This window comes from Cygnus olor, chromosome 5 (genome assembly GCF_009769625.2).
Source record: "Cygnus olor isolate bCygOlo1 chromosome 5, bCygOlo1.pri.v2, whole genome shotgun sequence".
NCBI lineage: Eukaryota > Metazoa > Chordata > Aves > Anseriformes > Anatidae > Cygnus > Cygnus olor.
Genome location: NC_049173.1, coordinates 54629062 through 54653535, shown reverse-complemented (window position 1 = coordinate 54653535; position 24474 = coordinate 54629062). Strand labels below are relative to the sequence as shown.

At 44.1% G+C, this 24474-nt stretch overlaps 1 protein-coding gene across 2 annotated transcripts in view; it reads left to right on the top strand.

The window, feature by feature from the left end:
* Positions 1 to 24474, top strand: part of FADS2 (fatty acid desaturase 2) — a 37429-nt gene that overhangs the window by 10693 nt on the left and 2262 nt on the right. The window contains exons 6-12 of one of the 2 annotated variants that reach the window (XM_040558277.1): positions 1489 to 1549; positions 2044 to 2120; positions 2350 to 2447; positions 4859 to 4955; positions 7431 to 7510; positions 8667 to 8792; positions 9636 to 12781. In XM_040558277.1, coding sequence (XP_040414211.1) covers positions 1489 to 1549; positions 2044 to 2120; positions 2350 to 2447; positions 4859 to 4955; positions 7431 to 7510; positions 8667 to 8792; positions 9636 to 9687 — 591 coding nt within the window. In that variant the 3' untranslated portion in view covers positions 9688 to 12781. Of the gene's footprint in view, positions 1 to 1488; positions 1550 to 2043; positions 2121 to 2349; positions 2448 to 4858; positions 4956 to 7430; positions 7511 to 8666; positions 8793 to 9635; positions 12782 to 24474 lie in introns of those variants that run through there. The other variant, XM_040558278.1, reaches the window with a different exon arrangement.

Genomic DNA, 24474 nt, shown 5'->3' with positions numbered 1-24474 from the left:
GGCATTGCATATCAGAGGGCAAACAAAAAAGAGAAGCAGCACTGGGACTGTCAGAAACATCAGAGGGGTCAGTTATGTAGATATCTGCACACACACTCAGGGAACAGCCAGCTGTTTTGCTTCAGACTGGCCAGGAGGTCACCATGACCTTGGCTTTGGAGATGTAGTATAAGTGGAAAGAGTACTGTTTATAGTCCCTGTTCTTTCGGTCTGCTCTGACCAGCAAGCATATTGGAAATTCACTGGGCACTCCAGTCCCACGCTCAACCCTCAAGATTATAAGGAAGTTCTTTCTACTGTATAACCAGAATATCCCATCCTGAAGTTTAATGTGACAGTTGCAGCTGTTCACTAGGAACTATGGGGAGAAATTCAATTCCTCTTCGGTCAACCATCACTATTCAGACTTAATCTTTTACGTACTTGTTTTCCTGCCACTCTTCCTAGTAGTATATCTTTACTTCCAAAATCTACTGATACCAGTAACCTCCTGATTGCAGCAGACTTCGAGTACGATGCATTACAGGATGCAGGCACCTGAATGCACTGATCTAAGTTCCACATGCTACTGCTTATTTATTGGTGCTACGAGGCTTACATTCACTGCAAGCTGCTATGCTGGAAGCAAAAAATGTGAGTTCGCAACAAATTAGTTCCTTGTATGGACATTGTTAGAGCTCAAAAAAGAGACACTTCTGTGTAGCTCTAGATAAGAAGAAAAGGTTAGGAGACCAGTGAAAACAAGGAGCCAAGAGCACCTGAAGAGAAATGGGCACCTGCAAGAATGCAACAAAGGTCTAAACCTGCCTTTGGGGGAACTTTTCTGCATCTGCTGTCCATAGGTGAACCACAGTAACACAGCAAGCTGCAGAACAGCTCTCAGTGACAGCACTGTAATTCTTATATCAAACTAGTGGCGCAGACATTGTAGATTTAAACATATCCGTTTGAATTATTGTCATATGAGCAAAGGGCCACACTAGTTTTCCCACTGCTGTTAAAGTAAGGTTTTATGAGCCACCAGGGCTCATGGGACTGATGGCTGCAGAAGCCAAAATGGATCAGTGCAGGACATCTGCATGGAAGACTAGCCAAGGTTCACTGTCTTGCTCTGCCGTTGGTATCCTGCATAATGACTTACCAAAGGTCATATTTCTTTATGCCTTACATTTGTGTTGCTAATAACGAAGACAATAGCAGCTCTTAGCACAGCTGCAGGCATGGCAGAAGGTGTAGAAATGCATGAAAATGCCCCCAGGGTCACAACAAGAAATTATCTGAATATCAAGACAGGAGGCTTTAAAAAGGAATTTACACATAGCACTATTATGAAGTCACGATATTTAACCATAGCAGAACACTTCCTAGCTTTACTGGTGTGGGAGTTCAGTCAGAACTCTCCAGACAATAAAGAAGTATTGCAGAGAATCTTCTCTTACATGTGGGGGTCATAGTCCAAGACTGAGCTTTCTTATCTGTGTCCTGCAGTATGGCAAGAAGAAGCTGAAGTACCTGCCTTACAACCACCAGCATGAGTACTTCTTCCTCAGTGAGTATCTGCACAGTGCTCCTCCTTTTTGCCTTTGCTGAGGGGAACTGAAAGTCTATTGAACTTCCCAGCCCCTACTGTGTTAGCAAAGTCCTTAAAGTCTCAACTCGTCTTGCCCTTCCTAAGACCTCCAGTCTCATTAATGGTCTACCTGTGCAGGTCTCTAAATCAGTTGGGAATTTCTCACTGATATCCAAGCATCTTTCATGTTGCCAGCAAGGCAAGCAATTGAGACTGGGAAGTAATCTCTGTGTGAGAGGCTCAATGTAATGACTGCATGTGGTCTGTCGATGCTCTTTGATAAGTCAAGATGAACACTTGTGAACCAGAGCCTCCATTCTTCACCAAAAGGCAACTGCCCCCATCACCAGTACATCACCTCTCTTACCAGTGCTAGGACTTCCCTCGAAACAGTTCCTAAATCACTCGGTCACTCTCATGTCACACGCTTTTCTGCCTCTCTGACGTCCAAAATATTTCCCTTTGCTTTGCAGTCTTCCCACCTCTGCTCATCCCCGTGTATTTCCAAATCCAAATCATCTCAACCATGATCAAGCGCAGGTTCTGGGCGGTGAGTGAAATGTTCTCTCAGTGTTTGTGGGGTCCAGCTGACTTGTAGGAAATGACACTTGAGTAGGGAGAGGCCAGTCATCTCTCCACCACAAAGAGACCTGGTAAAGGGAGGGTGTGAAGGTATCACACTTTTTTCTGCTAATTTCCCAGTGTCTTCTCCGTTACCAGAAAAGCCATGTTATGTGAAATAGGCTAAGAGATGCCTGATGTTTTCTCTCTTCCCCTAGGACCTAGCCTGGGCCTTCAGCTACTACATGCGCTATTTCATCACATACATCCCATTCTATGGCGTTCTGGGATCCCTGTCTCTCCTCACTTTTGTCAGGTAGGAGATACAGGAGCTCCCTGCTGCTCTCCCCTCCCTCCAGTGTTGGGCTAACCAAATCTCAGCTCTGCTATGGGCCCCATGCCCTCCCTGTTTAGATTCTTTGCAGTCATTTACCTCACTGTGCATTATCCTGGGTATTCTCACTGCCTCACGTGCTCCCTATCGTCTCCCAGTGCTACTTCCTCTCAGCAGAGCTGGAGCTGGTGCTCAGCACTTGTGATGGTTCAGCCAGGGTTCTCCTTTCTTTCCTCATTCCCCATGATGCCTGATTCCAACACTTTCATGCATTTTCCACATCGTCTGAGGCTGGATAAAGTGCCTCAAGCCTCCCTCTTCCCAGCTCACTGGGAAGGTAATTTGTGGGCCCTCTCCTGAGAGCTGTAAGTGAAGTGCTCACCATTTCTCCCAGTGCAGGAGTGTGCATGGCCTGTACATTACATGCATACATCATTGCTTCTTCACAGAGGTCATGGCCTCTGGAAGCTGTTTCACACCACAGATCAGTGTTCCTGCCCCCACGCTCCAGTCTGACCCCTCCAAAGCTACCTCTCACCCCTCAGTATATCTATGGAGAAGTGCTTGCTGTGTATCTTGATTTTTGACTGGTCTTCTGGCCATTTATCATTAGCAGATCTCATGAAGAGCGGCTCTTAGTACAGAAACAGTATTAATTTGATTACTGCTGTATGACTGATGAATGGAAAATTCAGTGAGAGACAAAAAAACATGAACTGCCAAAATGAATCAGGCATGGCAGAACTTTGGAAGCTTACTCACTGGATGGTTACACTATTCCAGATAGCAGCACTGAATACATATTTCTGTCTTGTATGTAATATCTGCAACTCTTCTGGCTAATACCAAAGAACGGCATTTAGTCCCACAGTCAGTATTAGCAAAACATTTCATCACAGTGAACAACATTTTCTAAAAAAAAAAAAAAAAAAAACGAGAGTAAAAAGAAATAGCAGCAGATGCACAAAAACCTTCACAAAACATGAAGATTTGCCTCCAAAAAATTTAATGTCACTGTTCACGACTTCAGTTTTCATAGCTTCAAAACACTTCAGTCCTAAGAAAAACAGGAACTACAAAAGATACACATTTGTGTAAATGCATAGCCAACATTTTTGGTCTGGAATCAAGCTGACAAATTGACAACAACTGACCTATTATTTCAAAAATGTTAATGTTTTGATTAAGCTAAAAATGCAAGAAGGAATATATTCCCCTTGCAAAATTGTTTCTAATTCATCATGAAGATTCATCAGGAGATAGTTCCCTATTAATAATAGCTCTGTTATACTGAGTCAGGAAGAGAAGAGCCCCAGGAGCTTTAGAGAACAATGTTCCTTTGTACTCAGCTCTCCCATTGCTCAGAGAAATACGGATACGTAAGGAGGATCATCACTTTCCATCAAAATATGTAAGGCATAAAGTTAAACAAAAACACGTCGTTTTGTTTTGACCCTAGACACACATAGTTTGTAGAAAGTTAAGATTGTTCTAAATAGCTGATGCATGACATAAACAGCCTCATTCATCCTCTAGAAGCTAGACTAAAATACTGAGGAAAAACAAATACCCATCAAAATCCAGACTTCCAAACATTTCCGTAACCACTCTCTTTAATTAGCTTACTCCAGTCTGTGATTATATGCAATTACTGCTGGTGAAAGCAGAGATTCAGATCATCTGCTATTTCAGAAATCAAGCCTAAAGACTAGAACAAAGATGCTCCTGGATAACTACCTTGCCAACATACACCTCAGCCTCAGCATAGAAAATCTGCATTGGATAAAGTGCTTTGCTGCAGACTGTTCTACAAGGGCTAAAAATGTAGTTTTAATACCATAAGCAACAAATAAGCCACTTTAAAGTGATTGCCAGCCCAGGTCAGACTTCAGAATTACAGTAAAGGTACAGAGAGAGCAAAGGTGGGACCCCTAGTGTGGTAAAGTTAACACCAATGGGCAGGTGGATTTTGAAAATAATCTGTATCCAGCAAGCAACTGGAAAAATAAAAACAGTTCAGAGAACTTCTAATCAGGGCTCGGTTGTTTTGTTTTATTTTCAAGTACTTGGATCATCCTCATTTACAGAAAGGCAAAATTAGCAAGAAAGATCAATCTACTTCTGGGGAAGGAGAGGGATAGCTCAGTAGGATGTCCTTCTGTAAAGGTAATCATAATTACATTAGTCCCAGAGTTATAAAGACAGATAGAGAAATTCATTGCAGAAGTGATTCTCTGTAGTTTCCCTAGGTAAGAGAGTTGTTTACTTCCATACCTTGGAGTAATACTTTCCTCACATGCAGTATCTCCCGCTGCTCCCTGTAAACCCCAGATTACCTCAGATCCTGGTCTGCAATATAAATTGTTGTGCTTTTTCTCTGTTTGTTTCTAAAGGTTTCTGGAGAGTCACTGGTTTGTGTGGGTCACCCAGATGAATCACATTCCAATGGAAATTGATTTTGAGAAACACAAAGATTGGCTCAGCTCCCAGGTAACTAACTGGGAGGGAAAAGAATATCTCTGACTCCACTCACCCAAACTGGATTAGAAATTTACTCAAAACAATGGATGGATTACCACTACTTCCAAGTAATTCCCCCCCCCAAAAAATATACAAAATACTAGTATAGAGTCTCTATCCATGAACTGTCCCATAAAGTTGTTCTCCCAGAGTCAATAATGCTGATTCAAGACATGAAAGCCCAAACTTCTGTTTTAGCTTTGACAATCAAAAGATTTCTTTGTTGTTCTTTCTCATTTGAGGCAGTATCAGGTTCAAGCATGATTTGACCTTCCTGTGGTATTTGTAGGCACACACATGAGCAAATAGAAGAGCCTCAATGAAAATCAACAGTTAACTCTAAATGCTATCTTTGGCTGCTGTAAATCAACGTGTTATCCCTGTGCTGAAAATATATCAACCCCAGTTGAAGAGACAGCTCAGTATATTTCTAAAGTTTACAGTTTTCTAAGGGAATAAGGACTGAAATAAAAACCATCTGCTTTCTGAATCTCTTTAACGCCTGGTAAGATAAATGCACTGAAAGTATACTTCTTATCTGTAGTGGACCAAGTCCCATTCAGACCCAGAGGATAGCGGCAGTAACTTTGACACTGGCTATATGAATTTGGTATAATTGAGCTGAGAGAAGAAATAACCTCATGTTAATTAGTATAAGTAGTAATTGTAGTTGTCAGTGGGGCCTTGAATACGGGCTTTCAAAGTCTGCCAGGCAATTTCATAGAATTACAGAATCATAGAATCATTTATGTCGGAAAAGACTTGTCAGATCACCTAGTCCAACCTTTAACCTAGCACTGCCAAGTCTGCCATTAAACCATGTCAGTATGCACTATATCTGCATGTTTTTTGAAGACCTCCGGGATGGTGACTCAACTACGTCCCTGGGCAGCCTGTTCCAATAATTCACAGCCCTTTCAGTGAATGATTTTTTCCTAATAACCAACCTTATCCTCACCTGACACAACTGAAGGCCATTACTTCCTGTCTGATCACTTGGTGGTTGGGAGAATAGACCAGTCCCCACCTCACTACCTTAAAGCCTCCTTTCAGGTACCTGTAGAGAGCGATAAGGTCGCCCCTGAGCCTCCTCTTCTCCAGGCTGAACAATCCCAGCTCCCTCAGCCGCTCCTCGTAAGACTTGTTCTCCAGACCCCTCACCAGCTTTGTCGCCCTTCTCTGGACTCTCTTGAGCACCTCCATGTCCCTCTCGTAGCGAGGGGCCCAAAACTGAACACAGTACTCGAGGTGCGGCCTCACCAGAGCCGAGTACAGGGGGACAATCACCTCCCTAGACCTGCTGGCCACGCTGCTCCTTATGCAAGCCAGGATGCTGTTGGCCTTCTTGGCCACCTGAGCACACTGCTGGCTCATACTCAGCCGACTATCAACCAATACTCCCAGGTCCTTCTCGGCCAGGCAGCTTTCCAACCACTCGTCTCCCAGCCTGTAGCACTGCTTGGGGTTGTTGTGCCCCAGGTGCAGGACCTGGCCCTTGCCCTTGCTGAATGTCATCCCGTAGGCCTCGGCCCATCGGCCCAGCCTGTCCAGATCCCTCTGTATAGCCTTCCCACCCCATCTTTCCTTCCCTTATGCCATGATTCACTAAAACACCTAAGCATTTTTAAATTAAGTATGTTAATTATGTAAATCATGTAAATCTTAGTAGATCATATACTTATGGAAAGAAAGAGTGATGGGGTGGGGGGGTATTAGGAAAGCAAAAGATTATGAACAAGAGAAATGTGGCAGGGAGCAAATGCAGGTATGACCAAAAAAAAGAAAAAGAAAAGAAACAGAAAGAGATAAACCTTTTTGACACTGACGCAATTTTATGACAACTTCAGGGGTGAGGAGAATATATCTCCTGTGGTAACCATGTAGAAGTCACAGTTTAGCCAGTTAAAAGTCCAAGAGGATTTTAAGAAAGACTACCTAACTTGACAATCAAAGGTATTTTTACAATAGCAGGGGTAGCTAAGAAATATTTCTCTATTATTCAGATCTTACGCTGAAAGCACACTGGACAATAACTAGATGGGATGCGGAAAGTAGGCTTCCTGCGTCCATGTTTTTTTCTTCCTGTTTCCCATCCTGGTACTGTTTTTAACCATCTGATCTTCAACCAGATAGGCTGAGATTTAGGAGCCTCTAGTTGGGCTGATGTGTCACCAAATGGGACTGTCTCCCTGTATTGTCCCTTGACCACTGTTCAAACCTGTAAAGGCACTGTCAGCACAACAGCTGACAGCAATCCCTGAAGGAAGATTAAAGCTCCCCCTGCTGCGATCAGCTAGCTCAGAAGGGCAGCCTTCTGCACTCTGACAGCTCAGCAGTGGAGTAAGACACATTTCATTCTCTTACCTGGCACAGAGAAGAGGAGCTTTGTGCTGATTTCAGGGTGAGGCTTCACTAATATTCACAGCTGCTTTCTTGCCTTCACAGTTGGCAGCCACTTGCAACATCGAGCAGTCCTTTTTCAATGACTGGTTCACCGGGCACCTGAATTTTCAAATTGAGCACCAGTGAGTATGGACCCAGAATCATTTGGTCATTACCAGATCGTCACAACACTGTACTTGAGGCAAGGAAAACTCTGCTAAAGACATGTGTGAGATGAGACAGAATCATAGAAAAGCCCAGGTTGTAAGGGCTCAGAGATCATCTGCTCCAACCCTTCATGATAAAAGCAGGGCCTGGACAAGATCGTCCAGCACCTTCTCTAGCCAAACCTTAAAAGTCTCAGGTGTTGGAGAATCCACCACATCCCTGGGAGGTTATTCCAATGATTGATTGTTCTCACAGTAAAAAATTTTCATCTGATGTCCAATCAGAATCTCCCCATGTGCAACTTGTACCCATTGCTCCTCGTCTTTTCCACAAGGCTCCTAGTAAAAAGAGAGTCTGTCTTCTTTGTAACCTCCCTTTAGATGCCAGAACATCACAGTCTGTACTACACTCTTAGATTATGTGGCCCCAGGTGCAGGACCTTATATTTGTCTGTATTGGACTAAAAGGACTTCAGTGTTTCATAGCTGGAGGCAGCGGTGTAGGACTGCACACGCTGCTGAGTACTAGGTTTCAGGAAAGATATTAAAACCAGGGCCATGCCTGGTCTTCCCATTACCAGTGACAAATCAAAATATAAAAGAGATGTCTTCTAGGATAAAGCTGACTGTTTTGGAAGCCAACTTAGGAAATCTTCATTGAAAAGTACAGGGCAAGGTGATCCCAGATTCTAATACCTGCTTCTCTGTTCCATAAGCTTCCAGAGATGGAAAACAGGTTCACTGACTATCCGATTTGGCAAGAAGAATGAGTTCTGCCCAAAGGAAACGGACAGCTATCTCAACAGTCTGGGGCTGTTTCCTCATTCCTGCTCCCCTCACATTCCAGCTGTGTCCTTTTCTCATAAACTGACTTCCATTATCTCTCTTGAACACAGCTTTGTTCTGAGACACACCAGCAGCAGAATGAATGCATTCAGTTTTCACAAGCTACTTGGAAGCAGAGGACTGTAAAGCATAGATCTCTCTCTGCCTCTTTTTCTTTTGTCTACTTGTACAGCTTGAGGAGGAGGCATTAATAATTAGCCCCTATGAGGAGGCAGACAAAGATGCCCATCCCTTGGGATTAGTCTCTAGAGTTTTCTCAGGTTTGTTTTCTCTTTCTCTATTCAAGCCTGTTTCCAACAATGCCACGGCACAATTTCTGGAAAGTTAAACCTTTGGTGAAGTCATTATGTGCCAAGTACGGAGTCCAATATGAAGAGAAGCCTCTTGGAAAAGCATTTGTAGACATAATTGGGTAAGGACCTTTTAACACCATCTGCAGCCTGCAATTCATTGCTACATATTTTCCTACAGAGAATTCAGGACACTATAGATCCTTGAAAGACAGCATGTCAGTATTTTGTAACCTCGTTTCACTAGGGCAATAACCTTCATATCACAATCCAAGTAATACCTGCAGAAATGTTTTTCAGCAGAAGTGACACAGCTCCACTGATATAGTGGAGCAATGTTAGCTGACAGCAGTTGGGAAGCTGCGTCACTACATCATGGGAGAAGAAAGAACTAGCCCCCAGAGCAGCTTCTGCAACCAGAGCACTTCTGTCAAAGTGCTTAGCGAAACCAGCAATTGGATCGGCACTAAACTGATTTAATAGGGACTTTTTAAATGATATCCTTTTTAAATGTTGTTCTGACAGCTGGCGATTCTTGCCTTTGGAAGATGGCAGCACATCTTCAGGCTGCAAACTGAGGTGACTCAAAGGGGAATGAATCAGGTTACAGCCCATACCATTTCCTATTTGAGCCATGCTAGCAGCAAAGGACTGTTCCCTAAAAGCATGAAGATTAGACTAATTTAGCGTTGTCAGGCCCTCCCAACAGAACTGGAATAGGAGGAACTGCAGATAGTACAATGGGCATCACCTGAAGATCTTGCTCTTTGAGTCTGAAACTTCGGGGGGCTAAAGAGCAAAATAGCTAGCTCCTCTTACTCTATCTGATATACTGAGGAAAGACATTTAGTATCCTAAGGATTCATGCCCAGATTCAGTAACAGACTAATCCTTTGTAGGAACAAAACGACAGAGGCAAGATTCACAAGCCAAGCAAATTTCTCTTCATTTTTTTCTTCCCACAGGTCCCTAAAGAAATCTGGAGATCTATGGCTGGACGCTTACCTCTATAAGTGAACATGAATCTTAATGGGGGGTGTGAGTGACGGGGAGGGCTGGGGTGGGTGGCGAGGGGGGGAATCACATTTGTCTTTTACTGCTAGATTTCAGTCTGTATCTACGTGCACAGTTTGAGTGGAGTTTCCTGTCTCGTGAACTGCTACTGGTATGAGCTCGGGCAACTTGTTAAACCCAGACAGATTTAAAACGTGCTCGGCCTAGTCTTCAGAGGATGAGACCCAGTGCCTGTATTGCACAAAATGGACGGCTGGGGTAGAATGGAGAGGGGGATTTAAAAAGGGGGCATTTAACATCTGCCCTCCACCTTCTCCTCACTAAAGATTCATTCTAGCTCTTCCTAAAACACACAAGGCCTGATTTACAGACACATATGACTTGTCAGGCTTCAGCGAGTGTTTGCAATCCAAGGACGCTCGTGTCAGCTCGTGCCTTTTTTTAATCCATGTTTGTGCAAAAGAGGCACTCAGAAGAGAGTTTCACTTAAAAATAACACAGTCTGTGATCACCATCACAACAGGAGCTCAGGTGGGCTGTGTTCCCTGCCAGCTCTGCCTGCAGGGATCACACTCCGTGGGGACCAGCAGCTGCTGTATGGTGTGGCTTTCAGTCCTGCTCAGAGCCCTACTGTGCCTTTGTCGGTTTCTCTGTTTTCTCTCCTGCCTTTCTTTCTCTAATCATAGCATCTCTTCAGTAAAAGCTGTGATATTGACCCTGAACCATTAACGTCTCAGCACCTTTCGGTCAGGGTTCTTAATACAGGACTGTGTCTGTATTTTTATGACTAGCCCCGATTTCTAAGTGTCCATCAAAGATCTCTGGGCTTACATGGTATAATATCTCCTTTTGGTAGAGGGTCTATTTTCTTTCTTTAATGAGCAACAGGCCTGGCAGAGCATTATAATTGTCAGTAACTTACTCAGAAACAATCAAACTGGAAATAAGACACAAAACTTACTGATTGCCACCCATGCCCCACTGTAACCACAAATGGTCTTTTCACCTGCAAGAGCAGCTGGGCAGTGTACTTCAGCAACACCCAGTTCTGCCTGTCTGCACATGCCTGACATATACCAAGACTGTTTCTGCTGGTCAGAGGCCAGGACTGTGTATCCTTGTCCTGAGACCAAGAAGGAGCTGCCCAACCACTCGACCTGCTCCCCCAGGCCTTCTGGGGAGGGGTATGAAAACAGAATTGACCAGGCTGTGTTGGTGATGTGAAATCTTCTACAGAAAGCTCTTACAACATTTTCTGTCCAACACCTAGTTGCCAAAATCCATGAATGGCTTAACCAGAAGTGTGGTTGAACACCTTCCAGGTGCTTCACTAACAGACAACGAAGCCCACTGCAGAAAAATCAAGGGCTTTTGATTCAGTTGTAATACAACAGAAGAGATATATGCTCTAGTTTATGATAAAGGACCATGGTTTCAAAAGCAGCATTCCAGTTCCAACAGCTTGTCTCAGCTCAAAACATGTTTCCTAGTACAATAGGGATACGCTAATTATTTGCACGTATCATTATTTTGTTCAATTCTGAATCTCGATTCTGACTATCAAGTCCTTCAATGCTAATAAAGTCCCACAAAATCAGCAAGGTTCTGCACGCACAGAGACAACTCCAGGACTGTGGCCAGACACTTCCAAAACCATATTCTCACCTCCCTCTTTGGAGAACGAGATGAGATTCCTGTGCTTACAGAAAGGAAATGCATAGGTAGGACTGCAACTTAACCCAGCTACTAATATATTTGAGGTGTGTAAAGGGCTTCCTTTCGTGTTCTTGTCACCCCTTACTCGAGTATCACCATGAATAGTTAGGACAAAACCTTGCTGGTGCTTAAAACTTGAAAAGAATTTGAGGAGTTTTTATAGCTGATTTCTAACAGCATACGCAGTAACATCCTTCTGGACGCTGTAACCTCTCAGACAGGCAATAACAGGCAATTGTGGTTAGCTGTATTAAGGCTGCCTTACTACGTCCATTTGTTTCTGACTCCTTGAATGTATCTCACTGCCTCTGCTCCAGCAGGGAGAACCACAAACACACCAGCGGTGCAATCTTTTAAACACCCAGCTTATTTTTCTGATAGCTTGTATTTTTTTTGCTCATTCAGTTCTTGTTTCCAAAGCAGATGTTTCCTGAGTACAGATGCTTCTTCCTCCTTCGCTCTGTCCTCTTTTGTCTATCTTACCTTTCGTCTTGGGGAAACCATTTGCTCTTTAACACCTAGAAACTTTCCTGCAGGGAACTTGTACCTCTGCCTAGGTAAATAGTGCTGCTTTGGCAGTTTGGCTGCTGACCTGCCTGCTGGAAGGACTGTTTTTCTGCTAAAAATCCAAAGTACTTCCAACCTAACAGCCTGGCCTAACAGTGCCTAGCAGACAGCAGCTACAACCGATGATGGCTGAAGGAACCTGAGAGGTTCTAGGAGAGCAACCATGCTGCAACAGTCTACAGAAGGAAGGACCTTAGGCAAATGGGCTTCCCCCCCCCCCCCCCCAAGACCATAGGGCAAGGTACAAAAGAGAAGAAAAGAGGGACAGGATAGATCTTGATATTAGCTCTTCTCCCTGCTACTTGATTTTTTCAGACCCTCAAAAATTCCCCTTTCATGAAAGAATTGTTCAGTTGCTCAAATCCAGAAATAAAAAAAATTAAAAAAAAAGTGTAGTGTTATAGTCAGAAGTGACGTCCAAGTCTCATGCACTGTTCTTGCTATTGCAAGATAAAAGGGTCTGCTCTGCAAAGAACAGGTCACCAACACTTTTTAACCACCAGTTTGTTCTTTTATTCATTGTACTTATATGTTCAGAAAGTTTGTCTTGTGAAAACATAAGAAGCTGGTGACTATGCCAAGCAAAGCCTCTCTGGCAGCATTACTCATGTAGTTTCTTCCCCTCCCTCCAAAAAATCCCAGCCCACTATCATGGAAGTCAAACTGTTGTATAAGCACATTAATGTACGAGTTCTCCATCTATTAATCAGATCAAACAGACCCCTGACAAAAAAAAAAAAAAGGACATCTGGAGAAATCTGCCTTGTTAAAATTGTAAGTAGCACCAAAGCGAAATCTGATCTACAGATGTTTGTGGAGTTTCAGTAAAACTGCAAACTTGGGCTGTGGATGGATGTAAACTTCACATGGCCTTGCATGGCTTTGTCCCCAGGGCAAAAATGCAGCAATCCTGGATGAGCTTCCCTTTGCAGTTTCCAATTAGCCATCAAAATTATATAATTGCTGTGCTTAAATTGCAGTTTTGCTCCAGCTGAGGACTAAAACTAACTAGTTTCTCTAAAAATGAGTGGATTTCATTTCTCTCTCGAAAAACCTGCAAAGACTTGCAGATAAAGTCATCTGAGCCACGTCGCTGGCTACAGGAGCACTTGCCAGCATACAGAAGCTGTGAGTCAGAAACACAGCTTGTCTCAGGTCCAATAACGAAACAATAGTCAGGAAATGACTGACTTTGCTTCTCTTCAGTCACTCGTTAGCAGGGCCTGGCATACAAGTGGGAGCACCAGCACGTTCAGAGAGGCTTGGAAGAGAAAGGCATTAACTAAAGCAAGTGCAGGAAAGGCAAAAGAAACCTCTGGGCAGGAGAGATACGGGCATGTATTTTGGAAGGAGTAGTACGGAGCTGGGAGAAACGTGCGAAGGGAGCAGGTTCGGCAGCGGTGCATGAGTGGGAGAAAAAGCATCAAGGAGGTGGACAGAGAAGAAAAGGCGACTTGAAACCAGGTGCCCACTATTCTCCCATTAATTGCTAGTATCTGACTGGCTACAGACACTGGTTCTGCATGGATGCACAAGGTGAGAAATGACAGAGCACAGGCACAAAGAAAATGGTGGAGCCTGGCCGCAGCAGAGGCGGTCAGCATCACTGGACATCTCGTAGGGAACTGGATCTTGCACTGAGCTTGTCCTCCCCTGGGTGTCAGAGCAGGGACAGTACAGGGGTAACACACGCTGTGCCCTTACTGGTGTGCCTCCTTCCCCCACAAAGCATCCTGGCTAAGCTTGGTTAAAACCGTGACCTAGATCTTCAGCAAACAGAAATTAATTCTACCCAAGGCCATGGGTCAGCACCAGCTCTGTGAACTAACAAGGAATGTAGCCCCATGTTTTCAGGGAGAGGCACGATGGGAATGAGGGTACTCACACTGAGATTTTCCTTTAAGCAAGAATTTAACGAGTCTAAGATCCCAACTTTTTACTGAAAAAAAGCTTGGGAGGCTCAGAGCACCAGCAGAGCCTCATCAGGAGGCAGCTTCAGGCACCATCTCCTTGCTACAGGGGATGTAGAGGATGCAATCTCTTCTCTGATCACACTGACTGAATTTTAGCTCTTCATTAGGGCAAAGACAACCTTTTCTTTCTGTAAAAATGGCCATGTTCCAGCCATGGCCTCTTCCAGTAGATGCTTTCCTAAGAAAGCCTTCCTGAGTCCTAACATCTCAAATGTTCTTTAGAAGTTGTTAAAAAAAAAAAAAAAAAAAAATCAAACCCACATTCCTTGTATGATGGCTCCTGAGTATTTCACTCTTCAAAAAACACATTTCAATAACTCAGAATGAACTATTCTTTTTTCCTGGCGTATTCTACGGCTCATTAAAATCATAACCATTTGTTGACCATAAAAAATGCTTTATGTGGTTTTTTCAGTCACGTCCAGAGTCACTGCAGTGCTGTTGCGGAAAGCCTCTTTTCCATTGCACAGGGTGAAATTAATGAAATTACTTTTATGGCATTGACAATAGACAGATTTCTTTGCTACCCTTCACAAAGCCCAGGAACAGTAGCAATGTCTTGGGAACAGTCACCAAATAAAATGATTTATTTCCACTGAGAAAGATTTGTCCAAACATTCAAATATAGTCTCCAGACACTTCAGGGAGGCAGAGGAGGAAAAAATAATTACATGAAAACTTCTGTAGAAGCTTCTTGCAATTTGTCTGAAAGACATTTTTTTCCTACCCCCTAATGGCTTACCACAGTGTTGTAGCAAGCAGCCTGCAGTGGCTTTTCTAACTGGCAGCTTGATCAAATGGAATCAGTGGGCTTCAGGTCAGCCCAGGGGCTTCAATGCAGTCACGTTTAACGGAACTGGGAGCCTGTCCTTGCAAATAAACCTACCTGAACTGAATCACCAGCTGCAGAGGCACATAACAATGGACAGAGTCTGTGAGTAGGAACCACATAGGCTGTCCCAGATCAGACGACAAAGTGATAAGTCAGGGGAGGACAGTCTGTGGTTACCTGTTACATTAAATCAATACCATTTTCCCAGAGTACACATTAATTGCTTCATAGGTAAACTCATTCTGCACAGAAAGCACTCCATGAGAAGTCATAGAACTCAAAACAGAAAATGACCCTACCTTGCTCCATTATTAGGACTTCTATTTGATCCCACAGTAAACACAATCCCCTAATACAAACAGAAGAGGCTCTTACACAAAAACAAACTGTTGCAAATTGATATATCATCTGGCTTTCCTCCCTGGTGCAACTGTTCCCAGAACCTCCGAGCATCCCTACACAGCATAGTTTGAAGGGGAACAAGGACCTGATAATTCCGAGTGCACATCCTGGATTAAGATGCCTACGCTCAAGCCACCTATGCCAGCCATACTAAAACACTTCCTGATTTTATGCAGTGCTTGCATCTCTGCTGGGAATCTGCAAGCATTAGCTGAAATGTGGCAAGCTATCCACTTTTCCAAATTTTAGCTTTCACAGACTTCAGCTCTGCTTGTCCAAAGTTCACCTCCCCGCTTGTGACTGACTAAACTTTCCCCAGGTTAGTTAAAATTAAGCCTTTCAATTTCTTCCCTCCCTTGCAATGCACATGCATGGTAAGGAATCTAAGGCACGAAATCAACATAAAACATGCCTAAAACTCTTATGTTAAATACTCGTATGACAGGCAGCCAGATCTTCAGTTCCAGCTCTCTTTAAGCTGCTTAATGTCCTAAGAATAGAGAGATTTATAATTGGCAAGGTCTAAAAAGAAGTTTGTCATGCTGCTCAGCCTCTTGCTGAAGTAGAACCATTACAAGACAGCTGAATGACACAGAGAGGAGAAGATAATTATGAAGAGGTCTCATTTATGTACAGAAGTTAGTATTTTTACATTTTACTTGCTGACAGAATTAGGATGGGTGTGGATAGACACTAACCAGAAACAACATGAAAACAATTACACAGATAAGAGCTACAGGATAAACTCACTTATTTCCCATTTCAGAGCGAGAGATCTACTGAGTTAAACGTAAATACACGGCTGAGATTGCAGTGTAGGTGATTTATCTTTTCTATAATGGAATCTTTTCTACATGTCATAGACTGAGCCATGAATTGTCTCAATTCACTTTGTCTGAGCAATAGCAGTGTACTCAAGCTGAAAATCTGAGTCATTCAAAAGGTTTGATTTTAAAATAGTCATCTGTAATCCTGAATAAAGATAGCAGACATCTATTTTTATATGGGTTTTATAGGAAAATATTAGTGACGCTAGTCCAACAGTTCAAAGATACAGACCAAGGGCTGCAATATTTACTACATACTTCACTTTTCCCTATAAATATAATGTAAAACAACCATACTGCCATTCCAATTATTACTATAGCATATCAGTTACATTAAGAAACACGTAACTCTACTTCTGGGAACATTCAACTCTCTCTGCTAAAAAACTGTTAGAAATGCCTGCATTAAACAACACAGTTAACTACTGGAAATAGGAACAAAGACAAGAAATTCGTTGGCAAGCCTAACTCGAAGGAAACGACTACTAAAACGCATTCCAGCAAAAACACACACCCTGATGTGACCAGCAAGATGAAATGCAGAAAAATTCTCATAACTGGGACCCTGTTAAAAGATACGCAGGCCGACTCATGATGTGTAAGGAAAGTTAAGTTTGTTTCTTGAAATATCTTGGTGCAAGTCCAGCAATTATGGGTAGGATAAGTTAGCTTTTACGGTAACAAGCGCTATGTGTAAACAGCAATATAAAATGGAACCATAAAATTAATGTTTTCCAACTTTTTACCTTTAGTTAATGTGTATTTTTTTTTGGACTCATTGAGAGAATGGAGCGCCTGTCAATCAGGCATTAAATTCAAAGCCTTCTCTAATCACTCAACGACTCCTAAATCACAGCTTTGTTCTGTTTCAAAAAGCCTTTCCTAGCACCCCAAAGAGACCGGGGTCCAACAGCCAGCTACAGAATTAGATAGCACGTGTATCCGTTTCCAGATGGCCAGCAAGAAGCTGAGAACAAATCTGGAGCCCAAAGCCCAGTTTTGCTGGAGACATTTTTTGCGCAAGCCCACAATAACTTGTACTGCACTTGATCAGAATTAGCCACTTAGTTCAGAGGAATTTTACTCCTGCCTGGGGTTAATTGTGAGATACTAAGAGATAAGGGTATCCAGCATTCAAGACTTTACTGTGAATAACAATACCTTGCTTCAATCAAGATCCAAAGTCAGCAATCTCTTTTATAAATCAAGGTGCCATCTAACCCCTGCAGAGGTTGCTTGGTTGCAAATATGAGGACGATCTGCTGATGTGAATGATGGCTTTTTGCTCCACTGAATTGAATGATGGCTTTTTGCCTTAAAGACCATGCAATTTTGTAGCAGAGCTCTCCCATTGACAGCTCACAACTGATGTTTGAACATCAAACAGATTACTCAGGTCAAGCCAAAAAAGACAAGGAAGGCTCAGCAGAAATTCAAGGCTCTCAAGAAATGAGTGGGAAAAAGGCAAATGAAAGGGAACCTTACACAGAAGCATAACCCTTGCCTGAAGCATTGTCCTTAGCACAGACAACTACGCACATTATTGGCCAGGTGCTGAATTTATATGACAATGAGAAGATTAATCACAGTAATTGCTTGTAATTGCACATGTCCTAGTTGTAATGGGTGTAGCTGAAGTTAATGAATGAATCAGACAAGCAAAACAACTATCTTGTGCCCAGATCCACACTCCTCTGTGGCACTGAGCAGTGACCCATCTCATGTAAAACACAACCACCCTACTGTACTGTCTCTCCTGTGATTTCGGCTTACTATCAGAGTGACCGGTGACCGCATCAAAGCCAGAGCCTCTGTGCATGGGTCTTGGGTATTGCACATTTGTATAACATACAAATAATGTCCAATAATTGCACATTTGTATAATATACAAATAACGCTTTACATCTTTTCAGTCTGGCCCGAATCAACCTACTTCACTGGGAGTCTTCATATGAGCCCTTGTCTGTGCCATTTTATCGCCCTCTCAGCATAAGTCCGTATTGCAGCTTATGAAATCATTTCAGCCCTCTTCTGCGCCAAGAAATGTCCCAGATCAGGAAAGCGTATCATCTCCAGTGAAGAGGTTTCTGAGTGATTCTGGAAGTCACTGCCATTGTGATGTAAATGTGTCAGCTGAGACGAGAAGAACATGCTTAGGAGAGTAATTAGACTGATTATAATAACAACTAGAATAGTCCAAAAAAACTATACTAATAAATAAATAAATAATTGCTTACAGATGCTTGAAGAAGCCTGAAATTTTGATTCCTGAATCTGTAGAAAACACTGTTGGTTTCTCAGCAGGGAGCTGTGCAGAACGGCCAGTTCCTCCTGCCCGGTCCTGTAAGTAACTCCAGATCAAGCACTCTGACTTGAAATTATAGCACTTTGCAAGTCAACAGACCTTTAGGCCATATTCATGACCCCAAATGGACATAAGCAGCAAAGTCAAGGCTTCACCATCAATCCAGGGGAGCAAAAAAGCACAGGCATACTTGAAGGTTCGGCTGCTAATACTGATTCCAATCACTTGCTCATTCTTGTACCCAGATCATGTTTAAGTTCACATAATATTAACAAAAATACATTTGGTAATGCATGTAACTGAAATTCAGTGCAACGTGGCTAGAGGGCAAAACACCTTCAGGATGACTTCAGAATTAGTGCGTTCATTTTTCACGACAGCATTCCTCCGTGACCCCTTTCGTATCCCTGCAAAAATCAACAATTTGCCTGAAAACTATGTCTGGGCTTGAATTCTGCAGCATCAGATTCTGCCTTTGACCTTGGACAAGTCACCTGTTCTTCCCTGTTTTGTTTCCCCACTTCCCATTTAAATGTCATCCACTATGGCATTAGTTGGGACTATTTGTTTAAGCTGTGATGGACTTGGGGTTTTTTTGTTGTTTGGTAGTGGTGGTGGTGTTTGTTTTAAATAACTTACCACAAAAAAAAAAAAAAAAATACTTTTCAGTGATGCCTGATCCTGGCCCATGGAAAAGGAGGAAAAAAAGCAAAAGAAATTATAGGTTTCTCTTTTCTGTTTTTTCTCTTTTCTTTATCCCATTAACATTTCTGCCTGTCTAACTGGAAATCCATAAACAGAAAGCAAAGACATGTTTCACCAGTCTACACTGTGGTATGAAATTGAATCACACACAAAACAGGGAGGAGAGATCGGGCCAAAAGGGTGTGTGAGCAAGAGTCAGACTGCTAGGGCAACTCCCTGCCATGTCTGCGGGAAAGGCACTGGGGCGATATGCCCCAAATGTTGGGGGACACCCTGCCCTGTCACTGTCAGGCAGACAGAGGGGACCTGGTAGATGGGGGGGAATGGAAACAGGTCCCTGCTCGGTGTCACAGGCGAGCCCCCTCCCTACCTGCCTCACCTCCCCAGGTGCCCTTACTCAATAGGTTTGAGGCCCTGGAGCTCGAGGGACAGGATGGATGTGGGAGAAAGTCCATACAGAAGGCTGTCTAGGGCAAGGAGGTCAACTGGAAGTTGACTCCACACCTCAAGATTGCCTCCACCAAGAAGGAAAGAAGGGTAATGGTCATAGGCAACTCCCTTCTGAGGGGAACAGAGGACCCCATATGTCAGCCATAAGTCTGCTGCCTACCTGGGGCCCGGGTCAGGGACATTACCAGGAAACTTCCTGGCCTTGTTTGCCCCTCCGATTATTACCCCTTGGTGATAATCCAGGCTGGCAGTTATGAAATTGCTGAGAGAAGCCTGAAGGCTGTCAAAAGGGACTTCAGAGGATTGGGACAGTTACTGGATGGCGTGGGAGCACCGGTGGTATTTCCTCTACCTTCTGAGCTCCCTTTAGTGAGCTGTTTTGGGGGCTTTCTGCTGTTCCACAAATGGCTGTGAACAACTCTTCTGTCTTTGAAGTTACTTACAAGTAACCAGACGTGTACCAACAAGTCAACTTTACCTATTCAGCTAACCCAATCCGATAGCTTCTTCTGCATGGGGAATCATTTCAATTTCTACCTGGCCAAAAGGAAGTTAAAAATTAACATCTCCTTCCCAAACTTTCATCATTATCAGAGTTGCCCTTATTCCCCTCACACCTGTCTACCTTCCTGCTAATCTTTCTTATGAGAAGAGGACGCATCTTTTGGTGCTTAGCCAACCTGCCTGCTGCATATGCTTTGCAATTTTTTTTATTTTTTTTACCACAGCCCATTCTCAGGCATTGTGCATGGGCTACAGTACCTCAATTCCTTGTGGCTCACATCAGCTCTTCTAGAAGGGGCTTCACTGCTCACTGAGCCCATTCAACCTCACTATAAAGCACATAACGGCACACTTGAGCATTCTGCCGGACCCACTCCACAAGAAACAGGCACACAAATGTAGCATTTCACTGGTGACCAAAATCCAAAGGGTATCATTAAAGCCACAGAGCAAGCAGGGCCACAAAGCATCTTGTTATCTGACTTATCTCTTACAATGAGGGGAATTACCCCACTGGGGGCTTATTTTGGCTTCTGCCAAGCCTGCAAAATTATGTAAGACAGCACAAAGTCCATCTTAAACAGGCTGGCTAAAGTCAGCATTCCAGCTCCTTTCAGTTCGGCCCAATAGCCCTTACTCAAACATGGAAATATTGACATGATGGATAGCAAAACTGACCTCTTGGCACCCAGCACCAGTGGCACCACAGGGACTGCTCCTATTAGGAACGTGTTGGCTTGGCAGAGCTGATCAGCCCCAGTTCACTGTGCCACGTGCAACTTCAGAGTTGTGCCAGGATATTGACTTCTTCCTGGCAGGGCCACACTACCCAGATACCCAGAATAACTGGAATTTCTCCGTGGCTTACAGAGCACTGCCTATCAGCAATAATTTTCACTGTTTTAACATATTTGTCACAAAGGAAACTTACTAGTCATCATGAAAGCATTGAAATAGTAGGCTTTTATGAGCAGTTTTGAGGCCACCTGCTTACCTCCTCCCTTCTCCTTGACTGCACCTGAAACTCGTAGAAAGTGTTTAATTTGTTCATTCCCAGAAACCTTCATTTCAAAGTGTATTTGAGGACAGTCTGACCTCCCGTGCAAAGGCAGCCTGATTTACGGTCCTTTGCAAACCCTGAGTAACCTCGAAGGCAAGGTAAAGGACAGGAGGAGCAATTCCAGGGAATTCCCACGAGCAACCGTATCTCTAGGCTCCCAATCCTGGTATCTCTCTTCTTGCCATTCAAAGTCCGCTGAATTCTGCTCTTAAATGTGTATTAACATCTAAGTGCCAAAAAAAGCACCTCATTGTGCACAACCCTAACCTCCGATATTAACCGACATTAGAGGCTGACGATGAAGATGCTGGTGGCACAATGGGCAAACTATCAAGGTATGAGTACGTTTGTACTTGTAAATCTACATATTTAAAGTACTACTACAAAACTTCATCACTCAAGTTGGCTAAGGCTCTGCATGAATTGTCACAAGGACCACTGTTCTTCACAGCACACCCTTCTCTGGTGCACATGTTATCAAAGCATCTCCAGGACAAACAGACATCCTGCTCCCACCCGTTCTCTTCCCCAACAGCTCTAAGAAGAGATTGAGGTCAAACGTGCTTTTCTGTTTACAGAGCATGATAAAGTAAAGGGAATTACACAAAGGCAGATTTGTGGACACAGACCTACAGATATAAAAATTTCTTTCTTCTTTATTGCAAGGAAAAAGGATTTAGGAGGGAAAGAGGAAGAGAAACGATGGTTTCCTCTCCAGTGGTTTTGCTCACTGTCCTTCAAGCAAGGCAAACACATCTACATAGACAAATGTCTACTGCTATCCCTTTGAAGCTGTTTTTTTTCTTTAGCTCAGGACAGACTAGCAGAGGTTGTAGATGCAGATGGACGCAACGAGAAATGCTATTCATACAACAGCTTGCACAGAAGGACCTGGAGACTCTGCCCAAAGGACACAGAAAGCCTATCCTGCATTTGAGACTGAATTACATTTAATGCAGCCACCAGACTGTGTAGAAAGGACTGTCAATAAGACTGCAAGGTCAAACCATCCTGTGCAGGATGTGGGATTGGTTGGAGGACCAGGGAAACAAATCCCAGAGAGGAACAAACTTTTCCATAGCATTGAAGAGTTGGGCTCTGGAAGATGGTATTAGAGAAATGAAAAAGGGATCAAAGGAGGCTCTTAAGGTCAAGACCCAAATTCAAAGCAGTGTGATGGCTGAAGGCCATGGGAGCACAATCTGATGACTGTGCCAAAAAGCTCAGTCTGCTTGCACAGGGAGAGAGGTGTCAGGCATGTGGTTTCATGCCGTTCTGCAGGCACGTTCCTGCAGCCCTGCCCTGCGGAGGGTGGGAGACCATGGGACTCTCTCGTCTCTGACTGTCTGCTTGTGAATTCCACAGAGTCAGGGTGAGAAATAATATTGAGAGGATGGCCCTGGGCCAGACAGACACCACAGGTAACAGGCACCACATACTGCTGCCCAGCTGCTACCTCCCCACAACCATTTTGCCAAAGACATAGCAGCCTGCCCAAAACACAAGGAGGAAAAAGGACATTTAGGTGATTCTACTCCTTACCTTCTGTTCTCCACTAGGGAGAGGGTGAGGGCTCTTTATTTCAGTGCTCTTCATCTCAGTAACAGAGGCCTGACAACTAGCTTAATAATACCTCTCTCAGGTGTCCCTCAGCAGGACACAACATGGCTTTGGGCACGACAGCAGTGAAGGGGAACCCAGGTGTTATGAGGCACTCCTGACAAAGCACACTTCAGCAAGGTATTTCAGTACTACTGAAGGGTTGGTACTGAATACACAAGAACCCAGTATCAGCTGGGTGCTGTTCTCCTGGGCTAACACCAACTCTTACTGCTGGCAGGGAAGGAAGGCTACAGAAGCACACCTGCCAAGAGGCTGCAGAAGCCAAGCCTGCAGACACAAAACCTTCTCAAAGGCAGGAAGAGAAGGGAGAAAGGCTCCGAGGATGCTCCTTACTCGCAGGGAAGCTCTCTGCCCGCCAAGGCAGGGCGCACAGGGATGGAGGACGGCCCTGCCTGGGCTGCCTGTGCCCTCTTGTGGCTGCCTGACAGAACACCAAGGCCACGCTGCACTGGGAGGGCCAATTACATTACTTTTTGAACACAGAATCCGTAAGATTACTTACATACCTCCCACTCTGGAGACAGCTCTCAATCCAAAATGCACCTGCTTTAACACAGGACAGAAGTTGAAGAGCACAGAGCAGCCGAGCAGGGAAGCACCACAGGACTATGGCAGGAGGAGGCCAGCCCTCCCAAATACTCCATCGTATCTGCTGCTGGCCTCAGGGCCAAGCAAGCGTCACTGCTACCTGTTGGTGTTCTCCAGGTCTCAGAGGTGGCAGGTCCTTCCCTCTGGGCGTCTGTGGAAATTGAGCTGCCTCTGGTGACTCTCTCTCCCACCCGGGACATCTGATGCCAATGAGAGTGAATCCAGCCAGGGTAAACCTTACCCTCACCGGCCTAAACTGACCAGAGAAGCCTGAGAGCTGTGGTAATAGACCACTCCTCCTATTAAAGGAAGGCAACACCCCCGTTTATACAAGATTGTACAAGGATTTTACAAGGAGTAAAGGATGACAGGGATATTTGGAGGCCTCACCAAGTGTTACTAATGTGAGACCTAATGCTGTTTTCTGCTCTGTACCTCTGTTTCATTTCCCAAAGGCCTTTGATCTTCTGTTTTCCCCTCCACAGTCATCACAGTGGTACAAGAGATCTTCCTTGTTAACTTCCACAGATAAAGAGGAGAGCAAATGATTTTACTGAAGCCAGAGCAGCCTCACTTCCCAACCTGAGAAGTCTGAGGGCTGCTGCCACGGGTCAGGCACACTGTGACAGCAACCAGCTGCCACCTATCACTTATGCCTGCCTCTTCTGTACCACAGAGAGCTGCCTGTCACGTGTGTCCACAAATAATGATGACCCAGCCACAGTCCCCCTTCTCCTAGAAGGTTGTAAAGGACAAGAAAGGGTCTGCAGGAGCTGTATTTACCTGGAGCCTGCTTTATGTTTCCAAATAAAGTCTGAGTGGCCTCTCATTTCAAGTAATTTCATAGAATGGTTTGGGTTGGAAAGGACCTAAAGACCATCTAGCTCAAACTCCCCTGCCATGGGCAGGGACACCTCCCACCCAAAAGTCCCATCCAGCCTGGCCTTGGGCACCTCCAGGGATGGGGCAAACACAGCTTCTCTGGGCAGCCTGTGCCAGTGCCTCACCACACACATAGTGAAGAATTTCTTCCTAATATCTGGTCTAAACCTATCCTCTTTTAGTTTAAAGCCATTACTCCTTGTGCTATCACCACTCCCTGACGAGTGCCTCTCCAGATTTCCGGTAGGCACCCTTTAGGTAACAGAAGGCCACTATGAAGTCTCCCAAAAGCCATCTCTTCTCTAAACTGAAGAAGCCCCAACTATCTCAGCCTCTCCTCATAGAATTAATAAATC